Source organism: Corvus kubaryi, unplaced genomic scaffold (assembly GCF_017639235.1).
Source record: "Corvus kubaryi isolate FWS band 111438036 unplaced genomic scaffold, C.kubaryi_AGA036_p1.0 37394, whole genome shotgun sequence".
Lineage (NCBI taxonomy): Eukaryota > Metazoa > Chordata > Aves > Passeriformes > Corvidae > Corvus > Corvus kubaryi.
Window position 1 is genome coordinate 9,398,799 of NW_024581133.1, and position 26,750 is coordinate 9,425,548.

Genomic DNA, 26,750 nt, shown 5'->3' on the forward strand with positions numbered 1-26,750 from the left:
TAAACCAGTATGACTTGATTTACATTTGAGAAGATCTGGGCTGCATTTTCATTCTGCTTTCTGTTTATGTTCCAGTCACTGGTTACTCTTGCGTGCTCTTTCCCCTTAGAACAGTTGTTTTGAGATGCTGAGGAGCACTGAGCTCACATTAACAGGGCTTTTTTGAACACAGGTTCTACATTTCTTCTCCAGCCCTAGGCTGCTATCCCAGAAAATGTCCTATTCATTGAGAATCCTTGTGCCCAGATCTGCAATTTTGATATATAACCCTTTAACCCTTCTTTTTTTTTCTTCAGTATTCTGGGATGCAAATTGTTTCAAGCAGCCTCGTTTCATTTTAGTAATGGATGTGGTAATTTGCAGTGCTTTGTCCTTGTTCCCATGAGGTATTCTGTCTCTGTCCTCATACACAGCATTATTCTTACAGGAAAAAACGATGCAAAAAGCTAATTTAATATTTGGTTTGTCCTCCTAATTTCTACTCCTTGTTGACATCAGTTCTTCATTTCTTGCTCTTAATTTCTTGTTGAGAAACCTTTTGTTTGTCTGTGAGTTCCCATTTTCCTGGCCTCCTGGCAGTTTGCATTTAACTTCTGCAGCCTGACCTCTAAGTGCCAGCTCTCTTTGCTGATCAGTCCCTTTTTCCATTCCTTGTAGGTTCTCTACTTTCCCTTAATATCCTGCTTTGAGGTGCATTCTCATGCAGGTAGGTCTGTAGCCCTTTCCTGTCCCCCTTTTTAACTTTACTGGCATATAAGGACTCAGATTTAAAGTAAACCCATGCCTCCCATACACTCAAATCCAACTGTATATGTGTTTCATATATCTTTGGATGAAATTTTGGTTTATGGCCCATCAGGGAAAGGTGGGATTACTCTTGAAATGTAAAGAAAAACTGTTAGTTATTTTTGGGTCATGCAGCTGGTGAGGCCTGTACCCTAGAAAGATTAAGGAAGTTTGAATTGCTTTTGGCAATTACTGTATGTTGTATAGGCTGCTTATTTCCAGATGGGATTTTTTTGTTTCCTTCACGTAAAACTATGGGAATTAATTTTAAAAACTGGCATTTAAACCATCTGAATCAGAGATTTTTTTTTTTCTTTTTTCTTGATGCTACTTATGTTTATACAAACAGTTTTGTTAGAAGGTCAATAATTTTGGACATTCCCTGAAATTCTTTGCAGGTTTCACTTTTTTTTAAAGAAAAATATTAAAGGTATGCTGATGTTTCTTTTTCACTGTGTTGGGGTCAGATCTGTTTGGCAGATTTTTGTTGAAAACTCCAACACACAAGAGGACAGTGCACTTGTCTCTTTTTCAAGTAGTTAGGGAGAGCTCTTACAATGGATGCAAAGGCTGCTTTTTGGAGCTGCAGTGATCCCTTCTGAATCTGCATGTTATCAGGGAAGAAAAGGGGTAAAATCAATTCCACGAGGCTGGCAGCTTTAGAGCACAGCCTGTGTGGGTCTGTGGCACTGCACAGCCCCTCAGAGGCTGGAGGAGGGAAGTTTCTGTGGGGTCAGGGAGTGTTGGATTCCCAGTCTGTCAGCCCCTCGTGTGTGCACTGCAAACACATTGGGACCATATGGCCCTGGAATTGCCCAGCTCCATGTGCCAGCAGCGGTCCCTGCAGATGGACACGGATGAAACACTTGAGTCCACGAACCAGCACGAGAACATCACGTTTGGGTTCTCTCTGCTTCCATAAATCTGTGTCCTTCTGAGCTGGGGGGTAGCAAAGCTACCGAGGAGTTTGGTTTTTTTCTGGCTTCTGATATCGGAATGGAGCTCAGTGCTCTGCCACGTTGATTTTGATAGTGTTAATCCTAGAGCTAATATAAATTGTAAATTACGCTTTTATGAATTTCATTTAAATGTAATTGGAACTCCTCAATATGGTCTAATGGTGATGTGTAATGCTTGTCTCTTTCTTACCCTTGGGGGTGTTGGGAGAATCTGAAAGTCCCTTTGTCAGCTCTTTTTGTTTGCGAATAGCCATTTTCTTTTCTGGATCTGCTGTAAATTTCCAAAGTTCACCTCTGGTGTATCCTAGTGCTTGATGAGGTGACAGCAAGAGAGAGATTTGCAAGTCTTTCATTGTGTTTGTTAGCCAAGGTTTCCTGCAGTATTTATGCTGCAAGACTTTAAAAACAAGGATAATAGTATTTAGTAACTAAAAACTTGAAAAACTTACTAATGGACTGTTTATATATTTTTGTTATTCCTCTTTATTGTTTCCCTTTGCTTTAATGAGATGAAAACCAATTTAGTGTCATTAGTAAATGTCTGAGCATGTTCTTCAAACTGAGCTTTGAGCACTATGGTGGGGAGTCTGGGGGTTATATCTTTAATATGATGGCACTTTATGTTGTTTGGCTTAGTCTGAAACTTCATTGTGGGTCAGTGGGTGTTTGTGTAACATGTGGCACTAGATGTTGAAAGTGGATGTTTACATCTGGTATGCATTGGGAGATTAAGGTAGAGAGGATGAAGTTTTGGGTATGTGTTTTTTGGATGAAGGATAAAGTGAGAATACTTTTATTTCCTCTTAGATTTGAAACATATCATTCTAGCAATGCCTTTGAAACTCTGCCAGCTTTGCCAACTGTAACATTTATGGGATTTTGGACCTAAACTGAACTAGAGAACTGTTTTTAGTGGCGGAGAAGAAGGTTAGTGCATTAAAATAGCTGGGCCTATTGTTGACTGCATGTGGTCAGTGGTTTGGCTGAATGTAGGTGGCTCTTTTCCTGTCACTGTTTTCAAGCATATGGCTTTGTGATGAATATAAAACTCTTTCGACATGAGATCTGCTGCAGTTCTTTTTGCACAGTAGTCTTGTGCTATTTAGTAGTAATTATTTTGCTTTTGTCATTTATTTTCAATCTTGTAGTAAAAAAAACCCTTTTCAAGTAAAGCTTATTATTCTTGTTGACATCAAAGCTAAGAGTGATCATCTGTGTATAGCAGCTGCTTCTGTCAGTAATATTTCTGAAAGGATGCATAAACTGTGTTGTTGAGTCTTTATTGTAGTTAATGCTGGGATTCTTTGCAGTGGGCAGAAACTCCTTCTAAATGTGCACATGTATTTTGCTTAACTATTACTTACGTGAAAATCTCTAATACTGAATTACAACTTCTTTTTCTTTCCTTTTCATGTTTCCGGTCTTGAAAGTAACATTTATAGCAGTTTTTCCCAAGGTGAACTTCTTTTTCCCATTGTGTAGAAAACAGCTTGGGTTAACCTAGTGTTTTGTTTCCTTCTTTGTGTGTAGTATACAAGGTGCAACCTTAGAGCTCAAGGAACAGAATTTTCTAGTTCTTGCTGCAGAGTGTTTAAGGGCACAACAGGTTCTGTTTAACTTTAACAGTGTTGCCCTATTTATATCTTTGTAAAAAATCTGGGTGATAGAGCTGTAAATTGTACAGATTGTGGATTGTGTGGATTGTCTGGTGTTTTCAGTGTAGAACATTCTAGTGAATCTTGTTTTAGCAGCTCTAAGATGTAAGAGCTGGTTTCATTCAGCTGAGACCAAAGTACATTTGGGTCTGCAAAACGCTGAGAACTGCAGCAAGTTTTAGGGGCACTGAGCACTTCATGGGTTGGTTGCATTGCTGTGAAGTATTTAAAAACAAAACAAAACTTGGGGAAAATGTTATGGTTTCCCCTGTTTGAGGAAAATAATATATAGAGTTATCCAGTTTTGAGAGTAACTGTAAAAGAATAACTAAATAAACACTGAGGTCACCTGCAGAGCTGCTTAATATATTTTGAATGTATTTGTCAGTCAGTCCTGCATCCTGTTTCACAGGCCAGACACAAGGAAAAACACTGTTGCACAAGTGAGACTGCTTGTGTGATCATGTCTTACAGGCTTTTAAGAATCTAATTTGTTACCTATGTTAAAAAATTGTCCACTACTATTTGAAACACAAAATTTACTTTAAAATTCTTGAAATAATAAAAAATAAAATCTCTAGATGCTATATATATATATAGTTGTAATTATTACAACTATAGGTTAGAACTTAGTGAAATATCTTCCTACAGTAGAACAATATCACAGGTTATTAAGAAACTTCTTTTCAAATTTAAACTAGACCTTCTGAACTGTATGATGAAGACAGAGCTGTTTTTCCCAAGCATGCTGGGTGAAAGACTGTCACTAAGCAAGAGGTGCTATGCACGTGTTTGTAACTCTTGTTGCAAGAGAATCTTAAGTAGTCACTCATTTCATCCTCAATGTTTAAAAAAATTAATTCCATTTGATTTTCCAGAGTTTGGGGTTGTGTAAAACACCCTCAATATCAGCAAGCTTTGTAATGTGTTTTTGTTTGCATTTTAGTTTGGGTTGGTTTTTTTTTTCCCTCGTTCTGATTTAGGACTAGGAAAATGCTTGATATTTTGACAGTAGTAATTGTCACAATTCAGGAATGCTCTCTGAAAGATCTCATACTTGACCATACTGATAAAGGTTCCTAACTGATACTAAGAATTTCCATCATCTTCATATTCCAAATCTTTTTGATGTATGAAGATGATGGAGATTATATCAGTATCAGTTCTCAACATGGATTGACAGAACAGTATCATAAGAGAAAAGCAGCACTGCTGATGAATTTTGGTTTTAATTTATGTGAGGGTTTTTTCTGAGATGTTATTTGTGAAAATAGTTATCATTCTTAACTCCTGTTGTGCAGAGGTTGGAGACCTGCGGGAGCTGCAGACTCTGGACATCTCCACGAACCGCCTGATGACGTTACCCGAGAGGCTGCACATGTGCCTTTCGCTGCAGTACCTGACTGCAGACAGGAACCACCTGTGGTCTGTGCCCCGCCACCTGTGCCAGCTGCCCTGCCTCAACGAGCTCTCCATGGCTGGCAACCGCCTGGCATTCCTGCCCCTCGGTGAGTCCCCACCTGGGGGGGTCAGACACAGCAAAACAAACTGGCTGCCCCCAGAAATTAAAAAAAAAAAAAATGCAACAAGTGAGTTTCTTTGGTGGTCTCCACAGACTCTCTTTATGGAGTTGTCACAGGGATCATATTGTTGGAAAATATGTTAATTAAAAAAATGCAGGTTAAGGTTTCATGGTTTTTTTAAAGCTATCAAATTTGCTTTATTTTTAGCTAACTGAGGGGAAAAAGTTTAAATGATGTGCTTAAATATAGTACTGTGTAATCTGAGTTCCACCACTTTGGGTAATGATCTGTTTCTGTTTGCTGGATCTGATGATTTAACTAAGATTCTTCAGCTAGGGTTTAAAACTTGCTGTGGAGTCCCCGTAACTCCATATAAATTACTTTTCAGCATTACGAGTGTCAGTACCACATAATCCAGTGCAGGTTTAGTTTGTGCTGTGTATAGGCATCCATCAAAATTTCCACAGTGGTAGCCCATGGAGGAATTGATGTGCCTTTTTCTCAACCCTGTGAAAGTTTGGAAGTGCGGAAGGTGGGTCAGGAGTAGGAGGTGCAGTCAGTGTGTGGGGGTTTGTTGTGGGCAGTCACTGTGTTCTCTTAGGGAAAAGCAAATCCTCTTCTCTGAACTTGTCACTTTTCAGCCCTGCCACGGGGTAATCTCTGCTGCCATCTGAATAACCATTAATAGTTTTTCTAGAATAGAGAGTTTGGTGTTAATTAGGTGCAGATTAAGTTATGATAATCACATTGGAAAGAAGCTGGAAATTGAGATGGCTAAAAATGAGATCAAAATTTCTAAATTAATTACATTGTATAGGTTTAGCTTATTCTTTTCAGTACTAGCAGTTCAGTTTTTAAAGAACTTACTGATCTTTCTGAATTTTTTATCACCTTAGTTTATATTACTGGAAAGTAAGTGCAAATAATGTCTCCAGACAAAGTGTTACACTTATGTCCCAGCATATGTCATTATATAAATGAGAAAACGAGTTCCAGGATGCATCATCCAGATTCCACAGTACTAAACCAAGCAAATTGCCTTCCCTTATTTTGGCAAATATTTTTAACTCCTATGAGAGAGGAAGTTAAATACTTTTAATGTTGCAAAAACTCAGTAAGATGAGATGGGAAATTTTAAAGGATAAAAAGTTTTTGCTACTTTTGCACTAGTAGCTTATCTGTGAGCAAGCCATGACCTGGATGAGCCATAGATCTGCCAAAGTGTTTTAAGTTCAAAAGGAGGAAATAAATCTCTTAATATAATGACACACCTTCTTTTTTCTTTATTTTTAGACTCAAATTCAAAACATTCAAAAGGAACTTTTAAAATAACGGGAAACATCAAAGACTGTCAATTGACCTTGTTCAGTAGTTCTTAATAGTGACTCACTGGTGAACATTTGGAGATAATTTGCTATCTGTGGATATGAAACTGAATCATAAATCCTAGAGTTCAGAGGAAAAGCAGCACAGTATAAATGTAAATGTTTAATCCTTCCTCTGAAGAATCAGAAGGCTTCAGAGTGGTCAAGATGTGATGAAATAAAGTAGAAGACAGAGTGTATTGAAAAGCAAAAAGATTAAATCTATCTTCTGTTGCTTGGGAAAATATTTTTCTTGGAATATTGCTGAAGTTAAGGCATAATTGTAGCATTATTTCTGCTTGCTGCACATGTTGGCTGGTGGGGCCTTTTGTGTGTATTCTTACATCAACTTCACTTTACCAGTTAATGACTGAGTAAGGATGCTAAATAATGGTGAAAAACACTGCAGAAATACTTGCAAGTGATAGTCAAGCAAATATTGTCAAAACAAGTTTTTGCAATTAGGGAGCTATGTTGAAAAGCAGAGAATTTATTCATCTCCTGGCAGAATGGTTGAGGTTTTTTCTTTTTTTCTTAGATGTGTCCATGTTAAAAGAAATACGTTTGAAGCAAATTGCATAATGTTTTTTAAAGTGTTATTTACTTCATTTATTTCACATGATGGGTGACATCTACTATGTCAACAAGGAATCCATTCTGCCTGTCCAAGTTTGTCCCTTGTAGCTGCCAGCAGAGCCTCTTGTTAAGTGTAATGGAAATCTGTATTTTACTGTTCCTGGATTGAACAAGGAAAGGATCCTTGAACAGGGATTGTGCAAGGTTTATTCCAGCAGCAGCACAGCACTGCTGAACAGGGATTGGGTAGTTCTTTGCCCTGTACATTCTTTGAAGTTTGCAGGCTCTTGTGTCTCGAGAAAAACAATGTAACACTATTAATCAATTGTACAAAATACAGTAAAAATACCTGATCCCACTCCCTGACTTTCAGAACTGGTAGATAAACAAGCAGATGGGTAAACAATAGTGAATTATTCTGTAGAAATAGTAATTTGTTCTGCAGAATACACGTAATTATTGGATATGCCAGTGTTTTATAAAAATTATTTTTCAGCTGTATTACAGTTTATACTGAAAGAAATGAGACACCATGGATCTCAACCTTTAGGCCTTCCTCATAAAATAATTTTTAAGAGTAACTCCAGAAATTATACCTATAAGTTGAACTGGAAGCTGCATCCTGAACAGTTGTATTATTGTCATGGTAACTTCATGCTCCCTTAGTAGATGGTCTTGGGAAATCTGCTGATCATTGTATATCAATCCACATACAACATAAATTATCTTTTGACAGAAAATTAACTTTAAATTTTTAGCATTAGCGAATGCTCCAGTGCCTGAAAACAAATTTCACTGCAAGCAGAAATGTGAATCTGATGACACTGCAAAAATAAAAATCATTTATGTAATAAAGTCCAAATATAATTAAAATAGGCCATAAATTCTCAAGCGTACTGGCAGTACTGGGGATGTTATGACAGCAAATACTCAGTATTATATCACTTTATTTGAGGGTTTATGTGCACTTTTTCTTTAGAAAATGTGTCTAGTAATTATCAGTGCACAGTAAACAAAGGTCTTATTCTACCTCAGTATATGCTGCTTTTGTGTCCTTGCCCTCACAGTATGGTTAAAAGAGCATCAGTGCAGCCACACAAGAGCTTTTGTTCCATCTTCAGCCATGTGGAATGCATATGCCAGGGCCCTGAGGTTAAAAAAAAAAAAAAAAGAAAAAAGGGAGGAAAAAAAAAATAGAATTGGGGTTTGTTCAGGACTCATGGCATTTGGTCATTTCTGGGAGAAAGGTCTTTGATCTGGGAGCCTGGAAGGAGGAAAGTGGAAATGTTTTAGACACAGTACAGTGCTTGCAAAAGCCACATGAAAACCTTCTTTGTAGCTTTAGCCTTTTCAGAGATGGGCAGCTTCCTTACTGCACAAAGTTCTTCAGAAGCATGGTTTTCAGAGAACTTTTAACAATATTTGTTGACTGATATAAGACATAAAAATTAATGTGGATGGGATACAAAGAGCCTTTCAAAGTGATGATTTATTTAAATTTAAACTTTATGGATAACGTTTGAAACTGGGAAGAAGTCTTTTGGAGTCTAGAAGATGCTTGGTTATTTAATGCAAAGAAACTATATCAAAGGAACATTTATAGTTACAGGCTATTTGGCTTTGGGAATTCAATTTTTCCTACTGAGATATTTTGTCTAACATCCAAAAATTTGCTTTAATTACCTAGGAAATGCAGTCAACTCAGAACTTAGAATCTAAACATAGCATAAGATAAAGACAGAGGGAAGAGATGAGATGCAGCCTCACTCCCCCCTCTCAGTGCATATGAAAAGAACAGCTTTAGGGCTTTTTTTGACTTGCCTGATTTTCAGCCCATTTGCATACATCTGTGTAGAAACCAGCAAGATGAGCCTCTTTTAAAAATTTTCTGCCATTCTCTAAATTAATAAGTTAAACGGTAGCACATTCAAGCTACCCCAGCAACCCATAGTTTTTTGCTGCTTTTAGTCTAACTGGCTTCTGCAACACAAGGGAACATTTTCTGAACATTAGATGTCCCATCCACCTGCTACCTGCTTTATTTGTATTGGCTGATTCCTCAGCAGCCTTACAACATTTTATGGTGTTACAGTGTTGCAGTATTTTTATTCATTGTAGGCTAACAATGGGGTTTTGTTTCATCTAAAAATATCCCAGAACTTTACTAAACTATTTTCAGCCCTGCAATACTGAGCCCAAATAAATCATCTCATTGAGGTGATGCTCAGCAGCATCTCCAGCAGTGCCCATCAGTCAGCAGAGGCATTTATGCTCCCATCCTGAGGCAGGACACTTGATGGATGCAGCAGATAGTTCTCTGAACTGGAATGTCTCTGGGACAGGGTCAAAGCAGCATGTGATGGTTGAACATGTCCCTTGATGTCCAGTGACTCTGATTTGAACAAAGCCCAGATTATGGTCCCTGAAACCTCCACAGACTGTTGCAAAGCAAGGGCCTGTGTTAAAAGGAAAAAAACCCCAAAACTCATTTTTTCTCTGTTAACACTCTTATTTTAGAAAAGGAATCTATTCGTTTTCTGTTGATATCATCACTTGTTCTTTATATCAAAGATTTGATAATGTGTCACTCCTCAGCATGAACTTTTAAGGTTTCTGGTACTCACAGCTGCCATTCAAGTGGGTGACAGCTGAAGACATTCAGTATATTTTAAGATGGACACACATTTGGGGAGGGATCACTCAAAATATCTGGACTAAGTGGTGTTTAGAGCTCTTGTGCATAATAAAGCTAGTCAGTAATAAAGAAGGGTTTGTATTACGTATTGTTGTAGTAGGGAATGAGAAGAGATCAGTATTCCAAATAGAATTCCTGAATAGAAATATCATGGAAGTTGTTTTAATTTTTATTCTGTTCTTTGCCATGATTACAAAGGGGACAGAAGCTGTGCCTGTTTCTCCAGTTACCCTTATCTTTCTGCCAGCCAAGGTAACTGATAAAGATGGGAAGTCAGAATTAGTCAATATTAGTATGGTCTTGCTGTGGCTGATGCAGCCAAATGTTTGTTTATCTTAGTCTCTCTGAAGTACTCATGAAAGTTTAACAAGTGGGGGGCACACAGATTATTTGTATTTTTTCATGATGCAGTTTGTCCGGGTTGCAGCTCTCCCCTCCTAGGCAGAGGCTTTCAGACTGTTCTACTGGTTTGTCCTTTTCACTAAACTCAGAAATCTTTTCCTGTCCCAGTGGCTCAAAGGGCATGGGAGTGATAGATGAGGTGGGCTGCCCAGCTGATCCTACACATCAGATTTCTTGCTAGTCCAAAACTCTTTCAGACCATTCTATTTAGTTCAGTTTGGTGTCTTTTTAAATGTCTCTCATTAGTATGTTTTTCACTTCTTTTTAATAGCAGACAGTTTTACCACTGACTAGATCTTGTAAATAAGCAAAATCCTTATTTCTGAGAATTCTTCCAAGAAATCTGAATTTTCCCTTTTAATTTTCTAAGCAAAATAAAATAGTTCCATACCGATGTGCTTCTATCTAGAGGTATCGTAATAGATTTCTAGTCCATGAAGGCATTACTTAATCATGCTGTGCTTGCTTCTTTTGACTACCAGCCATGAATATTTTAAGAGCAATAATGCAAGCAGCACACCTCCAGAAGTATTGATCATTTATTGCAGCCACAACTTTTGATGTCTAACATTCTGCAGTTCAATGCTTTCTGTTTTCTTGGGCTCTGTAATTCACTGCATCACACGGACTCGTTTCTGAATGACTGCACTTGTATTTGGTTAAGGCTAATGAATCCCAGCAAGGATCCCTCCTTGGAGAAGAGAAAGAGGGGGACAGAGCACGTTCTTGTGTCTGTCTTGCCCACTTTCCCAAAGATAGAGAAGCTGTGATTTCAGTGATGTGAGACCAGTTAATGAAAGCAGGTTTGACCTTATGAACTTGAAGTATGCACTGAGGATTTGAAATCAATTGTCCCTTTGCTTCTTCAAACTGACTTCAGAGTTTGTCAATGTTAAAATTTAATTATTTATAATGGGATTTTCAGGGCTTCTGAAAGGGGGCTTTGTTTTGTTTCAGTAATTTGAAATGCTTGCTTCTAAACAGCTTTTCAGCTCATCTATAAGAAAACCATTGGCTAAAATTTTACAGCTGAGAAGTACTAATTTATGTTTGCTTACATTGAGTCTGATTAGCTTATTTATAATTAAAGAGAATTGCTTTGCTTGTAATTGTCACTATGTCATCCCTTCTCTCCTTGACTTTTCTTGTTTTCTAAACCCAGATTTAGGTCGTTCTCGAGAGCTCCAGTATGTTTATGTGGATAACAATATTCACCTGAAAGGCCTCCCATCTTATCTGTATAATAAAGTCATTGGTTGCAGTGGGTAGGTATGAATTAATTGAGATGTCTTGTGTACCTGTCCTTGTAAAAATTCTCCTGTATGATACAACTGGTTATTTTTTTTGTGTCTGTGATTGATTCAGAGCTGGTATTACTTGGAGGGGATTACTGCAGCTCACATTTCTATTTTTGTAATAAATCTTCTGTGTTAATTGCTAACTTTTGACTACTTTAGTATTAAGGCATAACAGTGAAGTTACTCTGAAAGAATTTGTAATAATAATGTAAGGCCTAGAGCTGAATATAAAAGTTGGCCAAAAGTGTAGGCTTCACGGAGTTTCCAGAACTAAAGAACAAAATAATTTTTAATATATTGAAGCATCTCTTTGTTTCTAAGTGATCACATTGCTGTAACTTGTGGCTATATCTTGAGAAGTCATGTGCACCTCCTTCACTCATTTTAATCCCAGTACTAGCTTCTTGTAGGTCTTGGTACCTACTAACTAAAGTGATTTTTTTAGGAGTTACGGATTGACAGGTTTATTTTTACATGTGGATTTTAAAAATATCCTCGGCTGTCTCATGTTTGTGGTTAGAATGCAAGAAAAAAGTGGTCTGTGTAGGACACTGGCTTAATTCTTTCTGCCCTGACACTGGCATAAATTAGGATCAGCGCCCCTGATGAGTGGAGCCTTACTGGTGTAAAACTGATCAGAAGAGGACTGTCCCCATTACCATCTAATTATAAATTTCTGGTATGCTCACTCTCAGCAGATCTTGCATTAAATATAAATTCTCTCTCTACAGCCTGCACTCTGCTGCAATATGGGAGATGCTGAGTCTTGGCATTTTAAGGTTTTTCTAATATTCCCGTGTCAGCTGGTTGGTGATATTTAAATACTTGCAGTTGGATTACAGTTCTGCTGAACTGTGTGACTTGCAAGCTTTTACTAATTTTGGTTTTCAGGAGAGATAAATTCTAGCTGTTTTTTCTTTCAGAACTGATTGTAAATTGTTAGACAGACATTAAATTGACCTTAAATTTAACAGAATTGTATTGATTGTTACCAAAAACATTAATGATAATGCAGGATATGGTCCATCAAGTTAGGTCCAACTGTCCTGCCTATTTCAGGTGGTTTTATACAACAACCATGTCTCTTTTTTTTTTTTTTTTAAGTTTTCATTTTATACTCAGTTAAAATAATTTTATCTTTGCACTGACCTTTGTGAAGATCCTACCAGTTCTTTTTGCTGTTCTTACATGTACAGTGCTGGTGAGACCACCTGCTAGTATCTCTGATATTATACATCTAGTACAGAATTATAGAATCTAGTCTTAAAAATCTAGTATAGAAGAGACTAAAGGAGTTGCAAGTGTTGCGACGAAATCGATTCTTGTAATGCATCTGTGGAATGAAAAGTTATTTTCTTCCTTAGTAATGAATAGTAAAAGAATATAATTTTTAGTAAGAAAAATAATATTTTTGCACCAAACAGATCCTTGTCTTTGTTGTCAAACTGTCTTGAAACATCACAGATTATTTTTAAGAAAAAATTTAAGTGTGGGAAGAGCACATACATATTATTAAGAAACTAAAGGTTTTATCTGATAATGTGCTAAGAGACTTTAAAATTGTGTAATAATGGTCATGTGAAGAATTTCTGTGTTCTTTCCAAGAAAGCATTAGTAACCAGGCTAAGGTTTTCATGGGTCAGGCAAGAGTTGAAGATCAGGCTTTAGTGCTCTGTCTGGTCCTCCACTGGAGAATAAAATCTGACAAGCTGCTGTTACTAACATAAAGCTTGATTTCTGAAAATAGAATATAAATTGCCTTGTGTAAGTATTGAATCTCTGTCTGGGCATCCTGCAGTCAGACTGACTGAAAAAAGTCTTTTATATGAGAGGTGATGATCTCAGTACTCAAAATAAATTTTGATCTTATTTTTTGCAGATTGGATTTCATAGTCCCCAGTTAGGGATCTGTCAGTCTTGTTGAAGTCAGCCAATAGGTGGTCCCAGCTTTTTTTTCCTCACTTATTTATTCACCAGGCTTCTTCTGCAGCTCATTTTCTTCCCCAGCTGTTTAGACCATCCTCTATTCCAGATTTTAACCTCCGTGGATTTTGTGTGTGGCATTAATAGCCTCACCCTTTACATAAAATAGACCAAATGTCCCAGCTCTGAACTGTAGAGACTGTAGTGAGTTTATGGTTTTTTTTCCTTAGTGGGGTTGGTAAGGGGTTATTCAGCTTGAAAATACAACATTATGGATTTATTTCTTGTGATAACTAACTCATTGGATATGGAATTGGAATATTGGATCTCTGAATTCCCAGTTATATTTTAACCTCACTAATGGGTTGTGGGAAAGTATTAAATATGTAGCAAGAGGCTTATTGACTTGCTGTTTAATGCTGCTCTTTCTTGGTTGTTTCTCTGGGCTATTTCTCCTTTAATCAGAAGAGATGAGATTCTCTGTTGTCAGAGGAGTACTATGAGATTTCTTTCACATTTGATAAGGTTGAGAGCGGTTACCTCTGTTTTAGGTCTAATGTCTGGGAAGGCTGACAAATTCATGTTTCTGTTCCATTTGTTAGAACTGGCCCCAACAAGTTGCTCTTGGCTTCAAATTTCAGTTGTCATAAACAATTCCAATTCCCCTGTTGACTTCCCCAACCTCTTAGTAGAATTTTCCTATGCGTGTCTCTCTGGTATGATCACTTGCAACAGGGATCACATAGAGTTATTATTTTTACTACAAGCTAAGTTTCTCTCCTTGGATCCAAATAACCTTCCCTTTCCATATATGATTTGGGAAGGGCAAGACTAGCAGACTTACTAGGATATCCTCCCACTACAGCATGGCTGTTGTTTTTATTTTTCCTTCACCTCCCCCCCCCATACCCTCCAAGGGAGCTCTGTGGATGGGAAAAGGTGTAGTACAGAATCACCCAGTGGCACTTAAAATACATTTTTTTTGTGGCTGGAATTTGCCTCATGTGTTATAGTTGAGTAATCCATTATTGTTTTCAGCTCGTTGATCCAAGACACGAGAAGGAAACTGTTGGGTATGAAATGGCTCCCCTCAGTAAAGTATTTACTAACAATGGCATTCAGAGGCTAAAGGAGATTGTCACTGGGCAAAGTAATGGGCACATAGCATACTTGGTTCACCCCCTTGGGATTGTGTTCTCATTTCTTTATGTTATTTGATGAGTAATTCCGCCAAATGTCCCATGTCTAGCACATCACAGAAGGTGGGAATCTGTAGAAACAGAATCATAGAATAGTATGGAAAGGGACCTTTAAAGGTCAACCCCACCATGCACTGCTCTCTGCTAGGAATCCCTGAGGGGTGCTGCACTGCAGAACAGTATCAGGCTTACTGTGGGTTGGTCATCTGGGTTTCCCCATAAAGTTACTTTTATTTTTTTTTCTAACCACTTTCTAAATGTCTTGTGTCCTTCTAGTTGTGGTTCTCCAATTCAAGTTTCAGAGGTGAAACTGCTCTCTTTTTCATCAGGCCAGTTAACTGTGTTCCTGCCAGCAGAGGTGAAATCTATAGGGACAGAAACAGATCATGTGCTGCCTTTGCAAGAACTGGCCATGAGGACCCTCTATAACACCTACTACAGGTTTTTGAAAGGTATGAAATTTCTGCATTCTTCAGATTACAGAAAAGAGTAAAAGTGTTTTCTGGCAGTGATAGGAACATTTCTAACAGTTCTTCAAAGGCTTGGACAAGGATTCATATTTTAAAAGATTTATTTAATCAAATTATGTTTGAAATGCTGCATTAGAACAAAAATGTCCAATATCAAAAATGAGAGTTCCAAAGACTATTTCTAAGGTCAAGTGGTGCTTATAAATGGTTTCTTACTTGAAGCCTGTATGAAGAGGGACCCTTTTTTTTTTCAGGAGAAACTCTTTAATGGAAATAGGAGATGAGAAATACAGTTCCTGAGGCAAGATCAGATGCATCAGCCAACAATGCAACTCCTTGCCAGGCAGCACACTCCTAAACTCACAGACTTGTTATACATAAGGCAAAAGAAATGCGAGCAGCCCTCAGCCATTTCAGCACAGTGTGACAGCTGAGCTGCTTTAGTTCTGCCCCAATTCAGGCTCTCTGCTCTAAAGTGGCCCTTGGCTCATCTGGTTCTGCATCGTGCAATCACATGAGTTAGCAATATCTGATGATAACCTGCAGATCCTCTCAGATATGGATGTGTTGTGATTCCCCACTGTTGATGCTATCTTGGGAGTTCTCAGCTTTAAAGGTCAAAGGAGAAAGTGGAAGAGTAGAGAGCTCCAGTGGGAAGATTAGAAGGGGTTATGGAAAGGGTCTATTGTACCTTGGTCACTAGAGTAAATCCTCACTGCTTTGCCAGGAAATGTGTACAAGGAGGTCTGTCTTTCCTCACCCACTTGTGACTTGTACCGTAATTTCTGAAATCCCAACTGTGTGAATGTGGTTCCTGAAGATGCCAGTGAAGTTTGGTTGGGAATGGAAAGGTGGTATTGCAAAATCAGTTTCAGGACTGGTTTGTAAATGGTTTTATACAAGGCTGTGAGGATTATACCTATTTTCAGCCAAGATGCAGAACCTGAAAAGGATGGATTTATATATCCATATACACACATATGGGGATATGTCCTATTCTGAGTGACCTTATTAAAGACGGTGGTCATTACCACCAGCAACACCCCCATTTCAGTGAGGCAGGAGCAGTGCCTGTGTCAGACAGGTGTACGATAATGCTGTGCTGGGGAAGCAGGTGGCACATATGGTTAAAGTAGCAGATTTCATCTGTCACTGCCTAAATTTGCAGTTTCAAGAGTGATGTTAAATACTTGGCGGCTGCTGGGGAAGTGGCAGAAGTGACTGGACTACTTTTTCTCAATCCTTGCTTGGCTGCAGAGTGTGACCTTTTCTTTCTGACGCAAATGTCCTGCTTGTCCCCTCCTTGGGGCTGTTGTGGTACATTGTGTCTGGGGTTCAACCTTGCAGTGTTTGAAAGCTGAAACCAGTGTGATACCGTAAAACTCATTTATCAGGTACTGCATCTTGTCTTGATTACTCAGCACCTAAACTCACTCACCTGTCTTGGCTGTCTCTCAGTTTCTAGATGGAGATTAGCGTGTGGGGTTTAATTTATAAAACACTGTGTGGCTTGGGCCAGGCCTGGGAAAATGATGGCTCTTTCCCGGGAAATGACCCTAGTCTCTTTTGGTGAAAATGATGGCATCTTGTAGGCGGTGAGGGAACACTTAACAGATGAGGAATGTATTGATCTTTTTAGAGTGGTCTCTTTGGTTGGACCTGTGAGAATTATGCTGGGCTGGATTGAATTTCAAGTAATTCCAAATATCGCAAGATCCCTTTTTGCTGATGGTGGAGTTTGGGCTTTGTAGTGAGGTTAACTATCCTGCTGCATTGGTTGCTGAAATATTTTAGTAAAATACTACCAATGTCCTTTTCAAAATGTTGTATTGTTATTAGTTACTAAACATCTGTCTAGATTATCTGTGTCTAAAAATCCTTCATGATCTTTTAATCCTTTTTAATATTTGCTCAAGCTATAATATTTTCACCTGGGTATTTTAGCCCCGTTAAACTTATGCCCACAGATGGTAAACTTGTATATTTAACTTCAACTTTTTGAACTTAGAAATGGAAAGCACCATGTGCCTCGCTCTAATTGTGGTAATTTGTATTACCTCGTTGTTTTGACAAAGCCTTAAGAATGTGAGGCAGCTGTTTTCTGAATTGTTCATGGATCATGCTTGTTCTGTTTGACTTTATCGTGCAATCATTTTATTATAAATATTTTTTTTGTTTCTTTTCTTCTCTAGATGTAAACTTTCTGACTCCAATCTCACTACCCAAAAGCCTCTTGGAATTGCTGCACTGTCCCTTGGGACATTGCCACCGCTGCAGCCAGCCTATGTTTACCATTGTCTACCCAAAGCTCTTTCCCTTGAGGGAAACTCCAATGGCAGGATTGCATCAAGGGTAATTATACAGGAAATTGCACTGGGGTTTCATTTAGGAAGAAAAACACCTTATGGAACAAAGCGTATTCTTAGATTTTCTTTTTTTTTAACTTAGCATTTCATATCCAAAATTCCTGGCCTGTGATTGCATGTATAAGTTGACAAATACTTTATTCATGAGTCAACCAAAGTACTGCTGTTAGACTGTTAAAAGGGTCTTCAGATGTGCTTGTTTCAGCCTGGTGTAAGACAGGAAAGGGTTTGGTTAGGATTGGATTGACCTGTTTGTGGTAGTGCAGCACTTCTGTGCCCTGGAAAGGAAGTGGTACCTAACATGAGTAGTTGCCCTGATGGTCTCAACCCTGACTTCAGATTGCCACCACCAAACAAAAAGTGCTTCAGGATCAAAGATGGAGAAAAGTTGTAAATCTGGAGCTTAATTAAAATGTTCTGCAGTAAAATACTCTTGTTTTAATTTCCACACTAATTAACTTGAGATATGCTGTGGAAGCATTCTGCATAGGCCCATACATTTTGTAGCAATACATGTTTTTAACAATACTTCCATTTTATGGTTGTAGCAGTTGTGAAAGTGTCTGCAGGATTCACAAGTCAAGCAAACAAGCCCACACAGACTTCCTGACCTGCTGGACAGTACAGTCATAGAAGGGACTCAGAACGGGGATATGGTTTAGGGAATGTTGCTCTCATGTAGATAAAGATATATAATGCCTTTAAGGTGAGCCGTGATTGCCGTGCAATGATTCTTTCCCTAATACCTACTAGTCTTGAGTAGCCTTCCATGAGCCATAATATCAACGAATCCACTTTCTGCAATGGAAAAGCATCATCTGAGAAATTTCAGTTTGTACTGTTCGAAAAATAATAAAGGAGGTTTAAAGCTAAGTTACTTGGAGTTAAGCAAGAAAGGTGATGTTAGGTTCTTGTTAGAGAATTAAAGTCAAGCTATTAATTACAAAGCATATACCTGAAGGTGGGGAGCAGAAAAGACAAATGCTCTAAAAAGTTATGTTTTTGAGATTACTTATTGGTGTCTATATAATGCTGAAACACCACTTGGTTCCTGTTCTGCTGAAATCCATTGATTTGATAGCTATCTTCCATAAAAACAAGAAACTGCTTTTCAGTAGGAAGATCTTTAATGGATGATTCAGGTTGATGGTACCTGTTTTACACAGCTGTATCACAGCCTGTTTTGCTGTGAGTTTGTGACGTAAGAAGCATCTGATTTGTAAGCAATTCAGCTTTATGAAATGAAAAACTTAGGTATGCCAAATCTGGGCAACAGCCAGAGGGCTGCATGAATGCTATTTCGGAAAAGCCATCTTTCTTAGAAAGATCTGATTGCAGAGATTGCACACTTCAATTTGCCACTCTGTTACACTTCAGTCATATGTTGAAATTCAGTGGATTTCATGTTGAGTGAAATAATTTGCTTCCATATTACAGTCATAATATTCTTAGTGGCATAAAATGTTATAATCATGCTATAAAGAACTTCTTTCAAACATTCAACAGTATCATTTTCTAAAAAAAGATGGAAAACTACTTGCTGGTCACTAAATCAATATATTACCCAAAATAATTCAACAGTGTGACAGTTTGGACTACTTTACAATTAATTGTTAAGCACTGCTCTTTGTAGAAGTTACAGTTACAGGATGATAGATGATATCAGTAGACACCTTTAGGAATTATTGAAGTTAAGACTCCACAAAAACATACTTTAGAACTGTTTTGGAAGAACACTATATTAACATTCTAAAATATAATAATTAAAAATACTTATTTCTGCGTGGTGTTCACTTGTTTCAAAAATAGTTATCATTCCTTCCCTTAGGCAAGAATGTACTATGTTGTGCAAAATGCCTTTAATGAATCCAGTCTTAAGTAGCTGACATTTGATGCAAATCCACAGTAAATGAGATCTAAACAGGGCAGCCTGTCATCCTTATCTCTATAGCTCGTGCACTTGACATGGTAAGATTATGTGGAATTGTGGAGGTATGATAGCTGCTTTAGAAAGATGTGACGTACAGGGTTTCTGTTCTAAAGAGCTTAAAGTGACCATGAAAACACACAGGGTAGGAGTCCTGGGCGTTTGAACAGCACTGATTAGCACATGCCACATCCATGCCAGTAACTCCTGCCTGGATTTCCGTATCGCATTCTGTATCCTCTTAGAGGAAAGGGGAGTTAAGTGTTGGACTGGATTTCTGTATCTGAAAAAGCACAAATGCCATGAGCACTGGGTAAAGTGTGATTTCTGGGTTAGTGAAGAATAGATCTGAACACTTTTAAGGCAGATATGTCGGCCCTTGCCAGGCTGGGGCCAGGAGCAGGGTCACTGTGAGGCTTGGATCCCACTTGCACAGTGCCATCCCTGCTGTACCGCGTGGCACGGTGTGACATCACTGCCTGTCACTCATCCTTTCTGAAGATCTGCTTGTTCATTCTGCTGACCAGGGAGGACACTGGCCTTCAGTCATTTCATGCCTACAAGCAGTAATTTAAGAAACACATGAGCAGGGCTGAGGCTGCCCAGCTATTTTCCTGTCAGCTGCTAAACCTGCTGGCTGTGACACTCAGCCACACCCTGCTCAGAGAGAAAAACCACACGCTGCTGCTCTAAACCCAGTGCATAGAAACCAGGAAGGTTTTGAGAGAACACCCGCAGTATTTTCCTGCTTTGGTGTCAGGCCCTCACAGAGAGCAAATGAACCTGTGCTTTTTCTGGACTGTGGAGATGGGCTAATCCTGTATTTTACAGACCAGCACATTGTGTGGGATGGAGCCAAGAGCTTTAATCTTTACTGACAACTGTTTCCCCCCCCCCCCCGTTTTTTTTTTCTCCTAGGAGGACAACTGTTAGTTTTGTGGCATACTGCTGCTCCACCCAGTGTCTGCAGACTTTTGACCTACTGAGTTGATAAACATTTCCACCTCCTCAGGAGTGCTGCCAGTGTAAAGCTGCATTCGATGCTGTGTCCCATTGGTACTGGAATACCGTGTGTGCGTGTGCCAAAGCAGCAGAAGTGCCCAGTAAGGAACACTCTTTAGGCACTTAAACCCTGCCCTATCAAATCTGGATGAACTGCAGGAACTTCTCAGAAGTGTAAATACCGAGCTTTTAAAAGTATTAACTTCTCTCTCCTCCGAGGCAGCACACAAACCAAACACATTCACGAGCTCTGACTTCAGGATTTCCAGTATTTTTCAAATGTGCCTGATTTCAGGTTGACCCGTTGCATCATCTGAGGCAGTTGCATTCCTCTAACAGGAGAAAGAAGTTCAGTTATGACAAACAAGTTTTCACTTATTCATCCCCATCCTCTTCCCCTCTACAGCTGGAATCAAGCATATTGCTGTAAGCCTGCAGAAACCTTTGATGGATCCCAGTGACTTTTCCATAGAATTCAGCCTTATTTTTTCCCTCTCATCTCAATGTTTACCCCAGCAGAGTTATCCCAGTTGTATACCAAGTCTTTGACAGTTCTCTGTGGTATTTAAATCCACATACTAAAAGCAGGTTTTTCTTTCTAGTATCATTAAATACCACAGTGATTTAATTGGAGTAACTACGATATGTCTGGAGACTGAAGATCCTGTTTCAGTGAAGGCTGGTAGTGATGCCTACACTAAGGGGTCTTGCTCCAGCATGTTTGAGGGTGTGTTTTCTTTATTTTTATTGCTTGAGATTTTTATTTTCAGAAATAGGTCTCCTTTTGTTCCTTTGAGTTCTTCAGGAAGAAGACAACTCTAAGTTTCAACTTCCCTTGGAAAAAACCCAACTAGTAATATGATAGAAAATCTTTATAGTTATTATATTTTTATGGTTGCAGACTATAGATCTGCAAAGAGCTGGTCTTGATCTTTTTCTAGATACAGCATTTGGCTGATTTGTCCAAGTGTGTCAGTGGATTGTGTGCCTTGGAGAAGGCTGGAAATCCAGGAGCAGGTGTGTATCTCCATGCACAGGTATATTTGCACACATGGATATCTGCACAGAAGGGCTGGGGCATTTGTTTTCATACATTAATGGCAGGTTTGGTGCAAATTTCCACTCACTATCATATTCGTGGGAATCTCTTTTTGTTACATCTTGTTCATTTTAAATAAAGAACAAAGGATGGAAAAAAGGCCCAAAATGCCTACGTGACTTAACAGTTTGATTTTATACTGAAACAGTTTATAGGTGATTAGCCCCTCTTGACTTTTTTTTTAATATATTTTTTAATACAATTTTTTTGTTGTTTTTTTACTTTCTATTTCTTAGGTATAAACCACTTGTTGATTTAGCACAGTGTGCTGCTCTGTGCAGTAGGTAGTTACAAGCTGAAATAGATATGAATGAAACAGTTTGTTATAAAAATGGCAAGATAAAGAGACTTACTTGGTAGTATATTAGCATATGTTGTGGTGAGGTGTGCGTACTTTGAAGGCAGGAGGCATTAAAATGTTTTCCTGTTGCCAAAGAAGCATTTGTTCCCTCTGCAGGCTTCCTGGCATCTCTTCAATAAATAGAGTATCTTAAGAGCTTAAAAGAGTACCAAAAAGGCAGTTTTGAGGGTGGAATTTTTAGGTTGTGCATGTTACTTGTAAAAATCTTTCCTGGTTTTATTGGGTTGGTTTTGGAGAGTTGAATTAGCATTAAGAAATGTAGAACTTAATCCTTTAGGAATGCAAGTATCATCTACTGTTTAAGAATTGTGAAACTTTCTAAAATAAATCCTATTTATTAAATCTGCGTTGGAGTAGGGGAAAGCCATGTCCAAGCAGCCTTGGTGCTGCTGGATTTCTGTCTGTGTCGTCTCCCAGGTTTGTTTCCATGCTGGAATCCCAGCAGGCCCAGCAACCCCACAGGGTTCACTGCTGAGGCAGCAAAATCCACCTTCAGCTTTTTCCTTTTCCTTCTGTACCTCAGAGCTGAGATGTAAATTGCCCATGTACAGTTATATCTGTATCAGAAATGTGCAAGTGTAGGACAGAATCCACTTTTTTAAAAAATAGATGCTAAAAGCTATGGTAGTGTTACAAATACTAATTTTTATACGATACTCTGATAAGGAATTTTCAGTATTATTTTTACTGTGGCTTCCTCTGTCTTTGAAGGAGATGTTTTCTTGGAAGTTTTTGTCCTCTTTTTATAGCAAGTTGTAGACTTGAAATCACAGTTTATATCTGAATTCAGTCTGTAAATACTATTTTGGAGTTAAACCTTGTTGTGATCACCTAAAAGACATTAGCATTTGTTTTATTAGGAGTCAGATAGGAAGAGTGACGCTTGATTTTATTATTATAATTATTTATTTATTATTTTCTTTCTTCTTCCCATAATCTAATTATTTCTTATTGAGTCTGTATCAGTCTCTTTATTATTATCTCCAAGTGCAGTTCAGAAGAAATTTAGCCTGTTCTATAAGCAGGATGAATCTTATCTAACACTTTAATAGATGATATTTCAAGAATGGAATGTTCAATAAATAAATGACTTAAACATGCAATTGAAGCTGAAATGTCATACCCTATTTTTATAAAACAAAGAAGGGGAAAGCCAATATATACACTGAGAATGCAGCTTAAACTCATATTTGATGTTTTGGGGTTTTTTATATGAACAGTGTTTGTATTCATCTATATCTCTGGGTGATATTCTTCTAGATTAAAATAACTCCATTCTCACTTGTCCAAATTTTTCTGAAGTTGTTCTGCTGTAAGAGTATTTCATAACGAGCAAGCATGAGAGCCAGCTATGCAAATTGCAGAGGGGAGAGGGAGCTTGTTGCTGATTGAACTGTGCATCACTGGTTTTTCAAGGTGCCACAACGCTTGGACTTCTCTTTAGTGGGTTTATTTCTGGGTAATTTTTGATTGCTTGCTCTGGTTTGTCAGGTTAGTTCCCACTGAGGTAATTTTTTCTGTGTACTACAAAAAATCAGTTTCCAGCAGTTGAAAAAAATGGCCATTTAAAAAAATTTTTTGTCGCAGATCTTAACAGTGGGAGCAGGAAAAGCTTTGGGGTTTTTCTTCTAGTTATTATAAAGAGCAAGGTGCAGGAGGGGAATGAGATAAAGTAAGTCTTGAGCCCATTGATACGGCTATAAAGTTTTCCCAAGATTAACTCCTGTAATAATTAGGGATCACAGGCATAATTTTTGTCTAAGTTGTGATAACAGGCACCATGCTAATAAAATTCGAACCCTATATAGCGGTCGCTTTTTGTTCTGCCATGAAGGAAATGGAGGAGTCTCTGGCTTTGTTTAAAAATCCTGTTTGAGTGGTTTTGCCATGGATGCTGTTACACTTGGAGCACTGTTCTTGGGAACCTTCCTGATCATCCCTCAGAGGATTAGAAATGCACTTTCCTATGCAGAAAGCAATGTCAAATATAAAGAAATGTGTATTCTTCTGTTTTGATGCTTCTCCTGGGCTCTTACCAAGGTTCGTTACAAACCTTCTATTTACTTGGTTGTGATGTGAGGTTGAGATGTTGCTCTGAGCAGAGCGGTGCTGTTTATTGCCAAGTTGGCTTCAATTCCTGCAGATTGAATTCTGCTGAATCCCTTCTTCTGGCATGAAGGGAGCACAGGACTGTTCTAACACCCGTGTGGTAGCAGTGTGTCAGGTTCTACTGACATCACAGCCCAGCTGAAGACTGGAGAGTGACAAACCTGTCACTAGAGAGGACAACTGGTTTTCAAAGGCTCCTTTGCCCCCACCAGAGTACCACTGATAAGAGAAGAACTTCTGCTCTGATGTCAGTGGGCGTTGGGTCAAGTTTTAATTGATGAGAGGGAAGAATGTGTGTTACCATCTTTGTATTTCTTGCAAAAACTGAGACGACACCAGAATCCACAGCTGCTGCTCTGTCTGCAGCTGCGCTTCCATAATTCCAAAATGTAACCATCTTTGCCTCTTCACCTCCCTCTTAATACTGCTCATCTTGTTGCAAAATGTTACAGTTAACTTGTGATGGAAGAGGCTGAATAAATTGAATCCAGAGTTTTTATTACTTTTTTGTATTACAGACCTATTTTGTAAGAGAACGAAGGTCTGGTGGAAAGAAATAGCAATGTTCATGTTAAGTCTTCATTGCTTTTGCTTTTATGTGCCCTTTTTTGGATTAGAACTTGAATTTGGTTTGCAACTGAGTCCATTCTGTGTCTGTGGAAAGCACATGTGCATTGCTTTCTTGCTCTGTATTAACCAAATGTCACTTAGTGTGAAGGTGAGCTTGCTAGATCGTTTATTTAAAGTTAGTGGTGCGATTTATTGTATGTGCTTGTTAATAAACTATATTTTTGGATAGAATTACCGTTCATTAAAATTAACTAAATTCTTGCTCCTGGGACTATTAAGCTATGTTAGAATGTAGCACTTAATTTACATTTCAGTTCATTTGCATGATAACTAGCTAATAAGTCTCTTGTCCCAAGGCTGAAGAGGTGGGGTGAAAACACTTAAAACACTCCCAAGCCCAAAACACCACTTCAATTCACTTAATCCCTTTGTCTCAGACAATGTAGTTCATCAGATCTTGCATAATAGGAACAAAATCCATATGGGAACGTTGCTTGAGACCCTTCTACGGATTGATCAAAAGGAAAATAAGTTTCAGTAGAGCTGTATTGCCACCCTGATAATCCATAGATGAGGCTGTGGTTCATAGCTTTCTTACTAAGCACCATTCAGCAGCTTTTTTTCCTCATCTAACAGATATCATAGGAACAAGGCTGCCAAAAATAAGTAGAAATTAAGCATCTGTTTTTCCAGTTGTTCCAGTCCTTGCTATGCAGCATTTTGCTTCAGTCAAAGCTGCTGCTCTACATGTTGTGATGAGTTCTTTGAGCTGGATTCTGTCTGGATTTCTGTAAGTGTTCTGAGTGAATACTCACTAACCGTTTTGCACTAAGACCTGTGGTGGTCGAGGTGACTCAGATCAGTTGTAAACCTTGCAGGTTTAGGTGCTGTCCAGACTTGCCTGAAGCGTGTTTGGCAGTTAGTTTACCGTGATTCACCTTTTTTGTATTTTACAAGTAACTTTTCCTACCCTTGCAATAGAGGTAGCTTACCTCTGCTTGCCTGGCAGCAGGAGGAGGATGTGAGTCCTTTAATAAATGGGAGAACAACCCTTAACCTATAACTTTTACCAACCACTGATGTGTCCCTTATGAATTAGAAAGAAGAAATGGGAGATCTTAACATCCTTTTCCTTTGCAATTAAAAGTACTTGGCATAAATGCAGGCTAAGTGGAAACTTCAGTGACTGAATAATGCTATTGTATGCAGGAAATGAGAGGAGCTGAGAGCTCACTTGGAAAGGCACTGGATGTTTTGTGACTTTTAAGCCAAGATGTAGGACTGTTGATGTGGTGACATTTTGGGAACTCGAGAGCCGAGTTGAACCCACTGAATCTGTGTCCCCCAACTTCAGCAATCATTTAATATTACAGTAGAACTCTCTTTGTCCTGCACTGAAGAATCCTACCAGTATTCCCTGTAGCTGGCTCAGGACTATCAGATTTCTGTCTGCTGCTTCAGCAAGAAAGAAAGCAAGAGCTGACCATATGCGTTTTTTTATCTTTTCACATTTTAAATAATAAACCCCTCACATCAGGCTCTTTCAGCACCCATTATGCCCTTCAGACATCTCCTGCTCCCAGGAAAAGACCTTGACACATCTGTGAGAGATCGGGAGTCTCAAGAATGAAAGCCGTTCTGTTGTTGGAAGTGCTGAAGTGATTTGACTTTCTGATGATGCCTTCCAAGTGGCAATCAAGGGCTAATTTCTCAAGTACCCTGATGCTCTTTTGTATGTTCATGGGGAATGTAAATATTGACTGGCTCTTTCTGCCAGAGAAAGCTGCTGCTCATGGAGCCCTGTCCTGGTGCTAAATATGACTATAGTCATGTGATGAGGACTGGCCATGAAATCACAGAATATGCTGATCTGGGAGGGACTTGTCAGGATTATTCAAATCCTGGCCCTGGCACAGGACACCCCAAGGTGTTCTGCTGTCATTTGCTGTGAACCTCACAAAGTTATTGGGAGGGTTAATTTTTTTTTTTCTCAAGATGTGTTGAGGAAGCTTTCTTGTGATAAAAAATGCAATACTGTGTTTATTGATCAGCACTATGAATGTTCTGTAAGTGCACTATTGTAGCAGCAAATCAAGCTATTTTATTAAGAAAGCAAGAAAATGCATTGTTAAATCCCATTTTGGTGCAGGTAGGGTCCACTGGGAACACTAACATTCTGTTTAGGAATGAGAAAGAGAACTCATAATTCATCATAAAATGCAGGTATGGTCTGAAGATGCTGACGACATTGCCTAGATTTCATGAAAGAATAAATTTAAGAAGATAACCAGTGTTTCTTCTGGGATGAATATTAACTAATTGTATCAAATATGCCCTGTGCTGGTTTTTTTTTCTGCTTTGAACTCCTAAAATTCTGCACGTGTAGCTATTATTTCAATCTTACTACGTTTCCTTTATACTACAGAGTTCTAACCATTGATTTTTATTGTTAAACCAATTAGAAGA

The 26,750-nt window shown here is 38.5% G+C and overlaps 1 protein-coding gene across 7 annotated transcripts in view; it reads left to right on the forward strand.

The window, feature by feature from the left end:
- The window catches only part of LRRC28 (leucine rich repeat containing 28), a 51,562-nt gene extending 27,047 nt beyond the window's left edge, over window positions 1-24,515 (forward strand). For 5 of the 7 annotated variants that reach the window (XM_042039054.1, XM_042039055.1, XM_042039057.1 and 2 more), the window contains 5 exons: window positions 4,702-4,908; window positions 11,123-11,225; window positions 14,657-14,832; window positions 17,043-17,202; window positions 20,062-24,515. In XM_042039054.1, coding sequence (XP_041894988.1) covers window positions 4,702-4,908; window positions 11,123-11,225; window positions 14,657-14,832; window positions 17,043-17,202; window positions 20,062-20,134 — 719 coding nt within the window. In that variant the 3' untranslated portion in view covers window positions 20,135-24,515. Of the gene's footprint in view, window positions 1-685; window positions 707-2,584; window positions 2,673-4,701; window positions 4,909-11,122; window positions 11,226-14,656; window positions 14,833-17,042; window positions 17,203-20,061 lie in introns of those variants that run through there. The other 2 variants (XM_042039061.1, XM_042039060.1) reach the window with 2 other exon arrangements.
- Window positions 24,516-26,750: the final 2,235 nt, after the last annotated feature.